Source organism: Zootoca vivipara, chromosome 9 (assembly GCF_963506605.1).
Source record: "Zootoca vivipara chromosome 9, rZooViv1.1, whole genome shotgun sequence".
Taxonomy (NCBI): domain Eukaryota; kingdom Metazoa; phylum Chordata; class Lepidosauria; order Squamata; family Lacertidae; genus Zootoca; species Zootoca vivipara.
In genome coordinates, this window is record NC_083284.1 from 36,939,773 (window position 1) to 36,953,472 (window position 13,700).

General features: G+C 40.0%; 1 protein-coding gene across 4 annotated transcripts in view; it reads right to left on the reverse strand.

Moving 5' to 3' along the window:
• Positions 1-13,700, reverse strand: part of ANAPC10 (anaphase promoting complex subunit 10) — a 66,807-nt gene that overhangs the window by 38,113 nt on the left and 14,994 nt on the right. For 3 of the 4 annotated variants that reach the window (XM_035112466.2, XM_035112468.2, XM_060278633.1), the window contains exon 5: positions 2,611-2,908. The exons of the other annotated variant lie outside the window; for it this stretch is intronic. In XM_035112466.2, coding sequence (XP_034968357.1) covers positions 2,678-2,908 — 231 coding nt within the window. In that variant the 3' untranslated portion in view covers positions 2,611-2,677. Of the gene's footprint in view, positions 1-2,610; positions 2,909-13,700 lie in introns of those variants that run through there. 4 annotated transcript variants of the gene reach the window in all.

The following is a 13,700-nucleotide window of genomic DNA, read 5'->3' on the forward strand; positions in this document are numbered from 1 at the left end:
AGATCCTGGTTTGTTTGAACATCCCTGCTCTATGGAGTTTTTAAGACTGGTCCTCTGGATAAATATTTTAATGGGGAAAACAAATATGCTGACTCTTTATTTCATCCTAAAGAATCCACACAACCAGCAAGCCTTTGAGGTCTTCACAAACATTTTTGTTACACTGAGCCAGAGTCAAAATGATGTTTTAATCAGTTCAAATGGCATGTGATTTTCTAAGGTGGAAACTTGAGATGAGATGTTCACTGGTTAGGATACATAATACCGGTAGGACCTAGCGTTCACATATATGTTCCAAAGTAGGGGTGGTCTCAGAGTGGCCTTCAACCTAATATGAGAAGCCATCTAAAAACAATCAGTTCAGATCTCTGGCAAGAGCAATCTGTTCTTCCTGTGGCAGCATGCTGGGGAAGGAGAAAGAGGGATGAGGAGGAGGCCCTACCCAGCACTTTCTGCCTCCCCAGCACCAGCATGTGGCCCAAAACAGAGGACAGACCTCAACAGAAAAAAGGTCGCTCACCTGTGTTCTTAAGTAACCGTGGAATGGAGACGAGGCACATGGCAAAATGTGGAAGCAAGGATCCTCATCAATACTTTAGGGAAGTCTTGGCCCCAGAGCGAAGAACAAAATAAAACAATCAGCTTTCTAGTATTCTATACTAAAAAGGAATATTGAGTAGAAGACAAAGGAGACCCTCAAGCAAATGACAAAGCACATTCATGTCAATAGAATCTGGGTTTGGTACCTGCCTAAATCTGAACTGAATGTGGGAATCAGATCCAGATTCTCCTGCAGCATTAACTGTATGTGTCTGGAAATCCAGACATCTAAATATTTAAATTGGTGCTGCTGCCAATGCAAAGGATACTTAATAAAATGGTGCTAAAAGGAGACACAATCCTACCCCCGTTTCCCCCAATTGGTGGAATATATACAGAGCATATACCAAACACATACAGTACCAAAGTTAATTATTTTCTAATAAATTTGGCGATAATAATATATAGGTCAAAGAATATAGTAAGTCAATGTAGTATCCAAAAATAAGTTATACTCACTTAGCACACACTGATAATTCCTAGAATTAGGACTTCATAGTCCTCTGGAGCTGTACTTGGTGTCAGCCAGGAAAAATAGTGCCTAACATCAACTGCACAGAATATCAGGGTTTCACAATTGTTGCATAAAGTCTCCTGCTTTGTGGTAAAGTGGAGTTTCATGGCCATTTGAGCTCTTCCAACAATGCAACATTTGTCTGAAAATGCTTTATTTTATGGGCTAGACTCCTGTGGCAGAAAGCAAGGATGGCAGTAACTATAGTTTTAAATTGTCACAAGACTGAAGCTTGCTTCACATCTTCCAGTAACACAACTGTACAAGGAACATAACACTGCTTTGTAATTTAAAGTTTTATGTAGATCCAAATAACTCTAGCAAAATTTAATCAACACACACACCCTTGTCATAGTTACCTTACTGAAGGGATGGGAACACTTTGGCTCTACAGACGGTGTTGGACCCAAACTTCCAAAACTCTTCACCTTTTAGTCACACTAGCAGAAGCAGACGGGTGTTAGAATCCAAGAACATCTGGAGGACCAAAGGTTCCCCAGCCCTGCCTTAGAGAGATGTGTATAAGTGCCGGCTCCAGGATTTGGGGCCCCCTAACACAAGGCATTCTTAGTGAACCCTCAACCTGGAAACAACGTGAAACACTAGGCTGGGGAAGTACTGTAGTGCAGTTAGGTAATTTCAGACTCAGGTTGTATAGTGCACACACACACAGGTAATGTGTATTAATTCAAAATGTGATTCATTTGGAGGCTCTCCTGCTGATTCTTCTGTGTGGGACTCTTGACTTCTACTACAAAGGCCTCCCTTGAGGGCACTACTGCAAATAAATGCTAAGGTGTAGTGATGGTCACTGGTGTCTTAAAGTGGGATTAGACAAATTACATAATTTGAATTTCTGGATGTGATGGATAAACAGAACCTTCAGGTTAAAAAGCAGTATACAACCAAATCTCAGTTACTAGAGAGGCAACGGTGTTGGAGGCCTAATGCCTTCATGCCCTGGTCATGGCTTCCTGAAAACATCTGGCTGTATCAGACAGACCTTTGGTTTAATCCAGCAAGGCTCTTATGTTTCAGAAATAAGAATCTTATCCTTTACCTCTATACAAAATCAAATCAAATTATATCCTCAGATTGCCTTCCTTCAAATCTCTATAAAATATTCTTAGAAGTAGCTCTGTATATGCTATGGGTAACCAGCACTTAAATAAGGCTGGTCCTACAGAAGGCAGTAAAGGCAAAGTTTATGAATTTGTTCACCCGCTTCCCTGTACATTGAACAAAATTACATAATCACACTTTACCGTAAAGAGCCATTTACACACTCTTGGAGGAGCCCAACGTAATAATGGATTTATACAATAAAATACACTAACAGATAATTATCAAATGAAGAAGCTTCTGAGATTTCCCCTCTTCTGTTTCTAGAAAGGATAAACAATACATTTCTTGGAATAAAATAAACAATAGTGAAGTTACATCCATGAGGATGTCTGCAGTGCACACCCACCCACCCAGGAACTAGACAGTGCAACAAGATTTTATGTCTTTATTTGAAAATTAAACAAAAATACAATGTTATAGTACAAAACTGAGCTTTGTTTACCTGATTGAACGATACATCATGAAATCAATTGTTGTACACCTAGGAAATTTACCAATAGAACTTTCTTCCACTGGTGTATACACCTTGATTTGCCGCATATGAGTGTCTCTTCCATTTTGGTGATTGGCTAAAACAGCAATCTGAATCATAAAAGTGCGGATAGGTTTCTTATGAGTATCTGTTAAGGCTACATGAATCCAACCACTGGGTTCCACTAATTCAAGTTGCTGGAGAATAAAAGAAGAATAAAAAGGTAGAAATGGAATCAGATTAAATTATCACTTAGCACAGGCAATTAATTATTCAGTACAACAGGAAGTGGGCTGAAATGGAAAATGAGAGTTGAGCATACATGATCCTACAGCATTTGCTATATCACAGTCCAGCAAGGACCTTGAGAAGGAAAAGGAAGGGCTGCAATGCTTTCTTTAGGCCTCTGCAAAATGCCACTTCTACATCTTAACAAGGAAGATACATAGTCCTGCCCAAGGTAAAAGTGTTCATGGGGCAGGAGCTACCAACACTGCAAAGTTACTGCCGTGTAAGGAATTATGTATGCTAGATTTTTGTGAAGCACTTTTCTATCTTCTAGCAAGACAGAAGCAAAGGTTGTCCCCTCCCCCCCTACATGCTGCACATCTTAAGTTTTTCTATTTTGACGGTTTGTGAAATTTCATGTCACTGATGCAGTTAGCATATAAATCAGAATTTAGGGCTATGTGCATGAGCGGGAGTGGACCTAAGTGAAGCCCTGATCTTCTCCCTCTCTCTCATCCAGGAAGACTTCTGCTGCATTTAGTTTCACTTTCCATGAACAAATTCTGGTCAGTTTCAAAACGAGCCAGCTTCAAACCATGGGTTATTAAAACTGGCTTGTTTAACTAACCTGAGGTTGTTTTAAACCACCATCTATGGTTCATACATAATGAGAAAGCAAGGATTCATAGAAAGTAAAACTAAATGCTGCAGAATCCTTTTCCTGGCCATATGGGGGGAGGAGGACAGTTAGGAGTGCAAGAGCCAGAGCTTTTCTCAGACTCAATCCACCGGATGCACTTAGTGTTAAACCATGGTTTAGTTGTTATGTGCAGACAAGCTCACTGTCATGTACAAAACCATGAAGATTAATATCTCACAACAAGTTTAATTTCACAACCTGCAAAAATTAGACTCCTGTTATCTTATTCCAACTATCCATTCCTGACATGTTGCAACATGGATATGACAATGTACACAATTTAACTGTTAGAAGAGCAGTGTCAGAATGTGGTGCAGAGTAAGGAACAAAGGGCAGAATCAAAACTTAGATCACTAGTTTCAGATGTGGAAAAGGTATTCTTTTATTTTTGGATTTACAAATTGAGATCAGATATTTAATAAGCGAGGATAGAAATCAATGATTTTTTAAAAGTAATTAGATTTTTAGCATTTAAATTGGATTTCTTTTTTAAATCATATTAATTGCCCCTTTAAAATCCAAATGTTACAGTATTATAATAACATTATTAGGTCAAACAAAATGCCAAAAAGTTATGAGCAACATGGCTATTTATAATTTCTGTGTGCTTTTGTTTAAAATGAGAGCCGGGTTCAAATCCCTACTCAGCTACTGAGTGACTTTGGGCTATTCATCCCTCAGCCTACTACAACGAAGGGTTATTGTGAGGGGTTTTGTTAAAATTAGTAAGCAAGGGGGGACTATGTATTTTACTTTAAGCTCCTTGGAGGAAAGAATGGCTATAACCACTCTAATAAAATAAAGTAAACATCCAGCTAATCCATTTTTAAAAGTGTTTATCATGATATAGTTTACCAAATGATATGAACAAAAAGTTCTCTGGGTGCTTCACAAATAAAACTTGCAAAAATAAATTCTTACCAGAGTGAATACACACACACACACACACACACACACACACACACACACACACACTTACACTTCAAGTATGTCACTTCTAAATAATGGGCTGAAAAGCCCTCTCAGTAGGCAATTATTTCTAGTAATTTATTGATGCACCATATCTTGGCACTCAAACAGAAAATAGCCCCCCGCCTGCCCCCCTGGTGAGTTTGCTGCACTTCCCTGACGTGCACATGCCTCCTCGTAATAACTTGAAAGAAAGAATAACTTATCCTGAATTTTGCAATTTCTGCCCCATGGCTCCCATGTACCACAACATAACTACAATGAATAGGTTTCAGCAGGCTGCTGTGCAATTCCAAAACTGGAACTGTCAACACATGAAGTAGCAGATTTTGGGCGCCTGCCATCTCTTCGCTTAAGACAGAAGAGAACAAGTTAATAGCAATGATGCACCAGTTCCAGCTAGAAAGTGAAGCGTATCCAAGAGAAACTTCAGAAATTCCAAGTGAGTCAAAAGGAGGGACACCACAAGAGAAGCTTTACAAGAAATGCAGAAGGAACTCCAGTCAAAGAGCTCACTGTGGAGAGGCCGACTCGCTTGCCCTCGTGAAGCAACGACCACCTAGGGAGGTGACGGTGTGGCCACCATCCGTTACCTCCTGTAAATGGCCAAGACGTGGCTTACTTCAGTCCATTAGGTCAGAAGAGCTTTCTATTCACTTAAGAAGCTAAAACAGACATTCCTGGAGAGTCTACAGGAAGACAGCCCGGTTCCAAATAAATGCCAAATATGAAAAAAAATATATTTCAACAACAATTTTTGTAGAAGGAAACATATAGAAAAGGAAAGACCATCAAGATGGTGGAAATGACAAAATGCCATGGCAGGGAATCCTTGAACACAGTCCAATGAAGGCTCAGAGGAACAGTCTCTGCACTATACACAACCTCTTTCCTGCAGGATTAAACAAAATTGTGGACACCAACAGGTGTAGAAAAGATCACAATTTTGTATTTTACCATGTGCTCACATAGTTGGAAGCAACTGTGCACTGTCCATTTAGCAAAAGTGACATGCACGATATGGCCTTCAGAGACTTATTGAAGGAAACAATAGGTGAATGTGTCTTTCTTTTTTTTAAAAAAACTTGCTTGACAGTGATCAGTAAATACAACAAAACTACAACCCACCTAGCCACCCACAAACATATTATTTTATTTGTGTGTGTTTTAATACATAATAGGTACTGGGCAACAGAAGTATGAAAAGTTACTTGAACCAAAGTAATAGGTAAGTTGATGTGAATGTTCAACAAGCCATTAGTTGAAGGAGAAGCTTGTCTCTTCAGCAGTGGGAGCTGCTGCACTGAACACAATAGAAACATGGCCGTACAGCCATGTGGTACCTCTCCTTCCATCGCACACATCTGAATTCTACTTAGAGCAGGCATCCCCAAACTGCAGCCCTCCAGATGTTTTAGCCTACAACTCCCATGATCCCTAGCTAACAGGACCAGTGGTCAGGGATGATGGGAATTGTAGTCCAAAACATCTGGAGGGCCGAAGTTTGGGGATGCCTGACTTAGAGTGTACTGTTAATTTATGCCAGGTCTACCACACTGTCAAATGCTGTCACTGTGGCAAATGCTACCCATTCCTTGTTTCTGTCTGTTTCGTTTATCCATTGTCGATGATGGACTGGGGAAACATTTGATCTGTTTCCACTAACAAATCTTAATTCACTACTTGCATCACTTTGAAAATGGATCAATGGCATGGAACTGAAGCAGGGTAAGGAAATAATGGCACACGGCCATAGTAATCTCACTGAAACCGAGCTTGGGACTTTTGTTTAAAGGAAAGGTGGGATATAAATGTTTCAAATAAAAAGAAAGAGGATACTTCTTGCTAGAGCTTTGCATGCAGAAAAGTCAACTGGACTACTGAGAAACTGTGGGACACTATAAAAGTCTGGAATCTCCTACTGACTTGTCCTCTGTCATCAGTAACTTTTGTATGTGCAAAGGGGGGGGGGGTTTAAAGATCCTTGGGGCCTCTTAAAATTTTAGAGCCCTGAAGAGTTCTAACTGAAAGTTGACCTCATTGGATTTATAAGAAAGCAAAAAAGACGTCACTTGGAGGTTATCCACAGTAGGAAAAGAACTGCAAGTTTCAGACATTCATACATGTCCACAAATAAAAGAAAGTTCAATCAAATGCATCATGACTTGCACAACCCTTACTTTGGGTTTGTCGTTTACTAGGACTAGCACTGCAATAAACATTCCTTGACTATAGAAAAACAGCAACACAGACCAATGCTAGCTAATTCATGACACACTTTGCACATATAACAGTAAAGATTTATCTGCTTGTAGAATATTCAAGATAATTGTCATGACGATGTACAAGAAACAGAATTTGGACATCTACAGCATACCTGCTGTCTGTTTGTAGTACTTCAGATGTCTGGTAGATGACTTGCTCAGATGCACAGACTGAACTATGTGGCATTGGTCGTATCTGATATAACTCAGAGCAAACTTAAACCAGCACCCAAGCCTAAAGTGAGGATTGCAGCTGAAAAGCTTATTCCCTGTCTGCTCTGGTTTAAAAAGAGCACTTGCCTGAGTATAAATGGAGAAGGTGCTTTGCTAAGGTCCCCAGGTTCTGTGACATATATAAGCAAGCTTAAACTGGAGCTACTTATGCAGTATAATTCAACTGTAGGCTATTTAAAATAGTACATCTTGCAGGGCGCATTTCAGGGACCTCACAAAGCAGTTATGAAATAGTTTTCTTGAAATCTCAGCATCACGATCAGGCAGCTCAATACAGATCTTCTTTGGAGTGTGAAAAATGACCACATAGTACTGAATGCACTGGCTTAGGATGGGATCAACATATGCCCAGGAGGTGAAAGCACAAAAAGCAATTGGCTAAACATTAGACAATACCTCATACAGTGACTTAACTTATTTACACTGCAAATGATACAACTCTGTACATGATTGCCACATTGGATTGGTTTGAGAATGACAACACGTCCAGTCTACTGGTTTTATGCTCTTTCAGCCAAGGTTTGCAGACAAGCTCTTTCCCTAAGGACAAAATAATTATCTAAACAAGCATTTTTGATAGCTTACAGATTTCCTAACTGTCAGGGGATTGTTGCGGCTACTCTCGAGTAAAGACGCTCCAGTCCGCTCTGTCTTTCAGAGTTTTACTGTGCATATTATTTACAGTGCAGAGATATCAGAAAACATGACTGCCTAGTCCGATTCAGAACCTGGGAATGGCTGCTTCCGGCTCTTCGGCCAGCATAAAAGCCTAGGCACCCCAAAACGCCGCCCCCTAGTCCTGTGTGTGGGCGCACACCTCAATTCGGGCACCGGAAGGTGCTGCATTCCTAGGCTCTGACATGTGCCTAGGCTCTGACACGTCTGAGAGCCCCCTCTCCACCCCACTCCATTCCTCATTCCCTCCTCCTGACCCGTTGCTAGTGCTGCCACTGGGCGAAGTGCTGGTCAGGATGACTGGGGGAGGGTCCCTGTAAGGAGTCCCCCTGACACTAACCTAGTACATTAGGCTTCAGTTTGTGGGTCTCACTCTTAACTAAAGTAGGTTGCAGCAGTAGCATCATTCCTATTTTGACATAAAAGCAGGGGGGGCAGAAAGGCATAGACTAGATGCAAAGGGGCAGAGAACTCCTTCTTGGGCAAAAGAGGGAATTCTGGTAGGTGTGATATTTTGATCACAGGGACCAAAATTTCTTCTTCTGCACTCAGCTCAAAAAATCAAAGTGGTCCCCAATATCATGGGTTGAGGTTATAGGTAAATCCCAGAAGCATGCTCACAGTACGTATTGCTCATCTTCTCTTTACTACTTTTTGAAATTGACAAGTAGCAAACCAGGACAGTTTTTCTCTATTTGTTTTACACAGGTTACGCATTAACAAACTGCAACTGATGTCACTGTGGTTACATCAATGCAAGCCACTTGGCACACTAACACAGATACGTCTATCTACAGAACTGGGATGCTTTTGTGATAACACTGCTTAGACTGCAAGCAGCCTCCACGGTTTCCCCCGATTCCCCCTCTCAGTGTGGCCCCCACCTCACATTCCAGGCCTTCCCCAAGCGTCTCCCAACCCTCAGGACAGGCTTTTTGTGGCATGCAAAAGGCTGCAATGAGAAGGAAGGAGCAGAGAAATGCCCTTGGGCAAGTGCTCTTCCACAAACGCTGCATTGGATACAATCCACAGTGTTCTGTTTTGCCATAGTAAGAATACGGGAAGTTTTTTTTAAAAAAAAGTGCATGCCAAAATGTTGAGGGAAAAAATAATTAGTTATTTCCTAGCAGTGGTTTTGGAGTTTGTTTGTTTTTTGTTTTGTTTTATTTTTTGCACCATTTCTCCAAACAGACACAAAACTGTTGGAAAATAATTTTGCTTCACTTCAACTCTTTGCTAATTCAATTTGTCCTGTTTTTATCATATATAATGGAAAGAGACTATGAACGTGCAAAAAGAAAGTTCATAATTTACTTTGAAAATTGTTTGTTATGTCTAGACAGATTTCCTGAGCATGAATAAAATGAGTAATATATATATATATATATATATATATATATATATATATATACACACACACACACACAAACTAAGCAATGGAATTAAAGTAATTTTGCATCTGCACAACTAAACAGAAATATACCAAGGGCTACACAATACAGTATAAGAAGACCAAGAATGCCACACTGGACCAGTATCTTACATCCTTTGTAGGGTTTGCATCATACAAGATTCCAATTCGATGTTAGAACAACAACAACAACAACAACAGGATACACTACTGAGGTGCGCAGCTCACTCAGACATCTTTGGGATTCAAACGAAGGTAAAATAACATATCAAGCAAGCTGCATACTAAATGCTCAGCAGAGGTGCTGCCAGAATTTGACTTTCACTCAGTTGACTTGTATGCCTCAAGAGGAAATGTAATCAGACAAACCCTTGTGGGTGGTGGGTTATTCTTGCCTCCACATCAGACCCTGGACCACAGATTGTAGTGGTCGTGGCGGGGGGGGGGGCAGGATGCTCCATTATACTTTTTCCTATTCCAGATCTTTTCCCAGGCAAGTGAACACAGGAAAAAGTATTCAGCTTTACTAGTATAGAATGAGGAAGTGGACTGCAATAAAAAAACCATGTGGCAAATTCGATGGTCAACTCTGCCAGTGGTGGTGGTGGGGAATCACTTTTCAGCGAACAAAACACACAGCTTTCAAGAGCTGGTATCAGTATTTGAGTGATGCTGTGATCTATAAAGTTTTGTGGTAACAGTTGTGCTTGCAATCATTTGCAGGGGGTGGGGGGTGGCAGCAGAGCTCTTATTGCAGCAATACATTCAAATGAGTTTATTTCAACTGCATTATAAAGATGGTGCAACAAGCATAATAACTATGCTACAGCTTCATGCAACAACCACCCTCACTGGTTCTAGCTGACTTGGAGGGTTGCATCATTTCAATAATGGCAGATAAATGTTTCTGCAGTGATGCCGAACTGGCCACCATGTATGAACAAGGCACACAAGCCATATTTCAAAAACTGAAAGTAGATTATATATTCCAAGCAGTACCTCCTCCCCAAAAAAACTTCTCCAGTGCTTGCAGTTTTTGCATTTGTGACTACAGTATCTACATTCCCCCCCTCTTTCGTTTATGGTTTACCTAAGAGGTAAGTTACAAACTGCCAATGCATCGCTTGAACTCTGCAAATCAGCTATCAAAATTATGATGAAGATGCTGAAAACTCTGTGTGTTGGGGGTGGGAATTAATTAAAAAGCTAAGGGAAGCAAAACAGAAAAAAAGCATCAATGGGAGCTATTTATCTTGGAAATGATGTGCACATTGCATCTGACCAAATATGGAATACAGCTGATCTAAACATTCTAACACTAGAAGTATCTGCGCAATCATTTTGTTGTTAAGGTATCATCCAGCCAAGGTATACTTCATCTAAAATGAAATCCAAGTTTAAGATCTTCAATGGTTATATGTCAATATTTAAAGCTATCATTTCCCCTGCTACCACACACATATACATGCAAACACTCCTTCAATATTTTTTTCTTTCAAGGCAGAAAAAACAAATACAGGATAGAAGAGCATCTGGTGTGTGTGCGTGTGTGCATTTGACGCAACACTTATTTACTTTATCCAGCTCCCTCACCACCGTTGGTTTCTTTTCTTTTTTGATGTAGTAATGATCATCTGCGAAATACATCTAGTGAGCCTACCAAAGCAAACTGAACAATATTCGCTACAACCTTTAAAACACAAGGGCCAAAAAAAACTTCTCAGTACACTCTCCAATATTCCAAAGAGAACTTTGAAGGGGGGGGGGGAATGTGTGTGAACAGCAGACATTGATGTTCACACAAGCACACTGCATACAACTCAGCAGGCGGTATTTCTGTTTTTATTGGATTAAGCCCTGGCACAATGGAGTTTCAATGCCATAACTGCTTATTTCACTGTGTGCCAGCCTTGAAAACAGGTAAAGAGAAAATAAAGCCAGGCACATAAAAGAGAGAAAGCTGCACCCCATCTATTTTTTTAAAGAGAGAGTCACAAAATAGAACGTTCTTAATTCTTCATTTCAAACTATATAATTTATAACCATGACACGAATAGGGAAGAAGCACAAAGGAGAAAATACAGAAACATAACTTTCCCAAGGTTCAGTTTGCAAGGACCTCACACAAAGTTTTTTTGTTGGTTTTCTTTTGCTTGCGACTCTTGCTAGAAACAGTATTATTTGCTAAAAATGCAAAAGCTGCCAAAAGCTATGGTCCATCTAAAGCAAACATGTTTAAGATGGAAATGGAGAGCCAACACTGAAGAAAGGCAGAATAGAGTATACAAAGTTTCTGTAAGGTTGCAGATGAGGTTGTTCTGTGCTGTTGCAAAGCTGAGCAAGTGTAACTGTAAACAGATTGTGTTCACAGACTGAGGATTTGAATTATATAAAATACATTAAGACAGTAAGAAAAGTAATCACATTTCAAGCTTTCTAATTAAACTACTTCCATCCCCCCCCCTTCCCCGTCAAGTTATTGGGAATTCAACGCTAGTCTTGGTTCACATGCTAGAACAATGGGAAAATTTTCCGAATGGTTGAACGCTAACCCTGACAAGTGTGGAGAGCCAACTACAATACATTATATGGTAGCATAACCTGCCACCCACGATGCTGAGAGAACAGCTTTCAAACACATGCACTGAGCTGTAAAACCACAAAATCCCTTATTACATATTGTCTCTCTTACTTTAGGTGAAACATACCATCATTTCCCCCTCATTACAAATCTAAGGGACTTTTTTTTTAAGCCACTATCTGTAAGCTAGCTTTCCAGTCAACTAAACTATCATTTTAGATATCAGGTGCAATTTTGATCATTGCTTTTTAAAAGAAGACAATCATCTCCCTGTGGCTTATAATGAATCCAAGCATGTCATCTTTTGAGGTTCTCGGAACTTATTTTTACAGCTATATTTTATTTAAAAATAGTTGTCTCCTGCTGTTCTTTTCCAAACCAAAGCAGTTTCTTTCCATGTGACATTTCACATCATTTAAGCAGACAAAATTATGTACTGGAGAATGTATTTTTGAGTACTTCTTTCTCAGAGGAAATAATGCATTATGCTTTTTTTCCCCATCCCCCATTTTTTCATAGTTTAAATAAAATATTCTAATCACTGCTGTAACAGATTTAAAAGATGGACCACAGTGACATTTTATGTTTTAAGAACAGGAGCAGTCCATTTGCTGCAGTTGCTGTCTACCAGTACACAATGCTGATAGATTCACAGGAACATGCTCTTGAATATCCAGATGTACTGTTCTGTATATTGTCTCACTAATGCAAAAATCAGACATCACTACAGAATGACAAACATACTCCACCCTCATTACAACACAGTGTGGTGGCAAGCCAAACATTCTTGCCTTTTCATCAGAAAAATAGGAGTTTGCAAAAAAAGCAAGGAAAGAAGACAAATGGAGACATGGAGAAGTATGTATAATAGCTAACTTAACAACTGCTTGGAAATCCAGTTCTAAGTGAAAAAAAAACAAGTTTTTTTATATATTTTTAACACACACATGCCTATCACAACAGCAAAACTCATTGAAATATTTAGTATGCTCACATTCAGTACATGATTTTCCAACCCTCTCCAATGACTGAATCATAGCATTCCAAGGTTCTTAGAAGATACTCCAATTTCTTATGGAATTTCTTCACTTACAATTTAGTTGGCAGGGGAAATTTTGTTTGCAAGTGTTTCTATTATATAGTGATAGGGTCAGTTAGTCCAGCAACCTATTGGCCATTCTGCCCAATAGTTTAGCGGACTGTTTGGTGGACCACATCCAGAATCCACAACAAAATGCAGCTCCCCTTATAGATTGGAGACCACTGGCTGTCCAGAGATATTGCTAATAATTCTAACCACAAGAACTAGCAATGAGCTCGCATCATGCTGAACCTGGAAGTGACCCCAAAAGTCACAAAGGGGGATAGAACAAGGTGGGGCAGAACAAGGTGTTTGCAGGCTTTTCCAAAAGGGTGTTCCAATTATATGCGATTTAACGTAAGCATGTGGTGCCTCGGAATGTAATCCCCATGTAAATGGAGAGTTGCCTGTATTTCTTTTGCTTTGTAGACTATGAGCATGAACCATAAAGGACCTCTCATATACACCTAAAAAGTCCAATCCATTATTAAGCTTGGGAATTTGACATTGTAAACCATCAGGATTGCAACGACGTGATTTGGGGATATATTGGCACAGAAACTGCTTTGGTTGCCCTGTATGATGACCTCTGTCAGGAGAGAGACAGAGGAAATGTGTTGCTGTTAATTCTTCTCAACCTCTCAGTGGCTATCAGTAGCATTGTCCATGGCATCCTTCTGGAGCAGCTGTCCGAGTTAGTAGTGGGTGGCACTGCTTTGCAGTGGTTCCAGTCCTGCTTGGATGGTCATTTCCAGAGGGTATTGCTTGGGGAGTGCTCTTTGGCCCTGTAAAGCCTTCAATGTGGGGTTCCTCGGGGTTCCATTTTATCCCCAATGCTGTTTAACA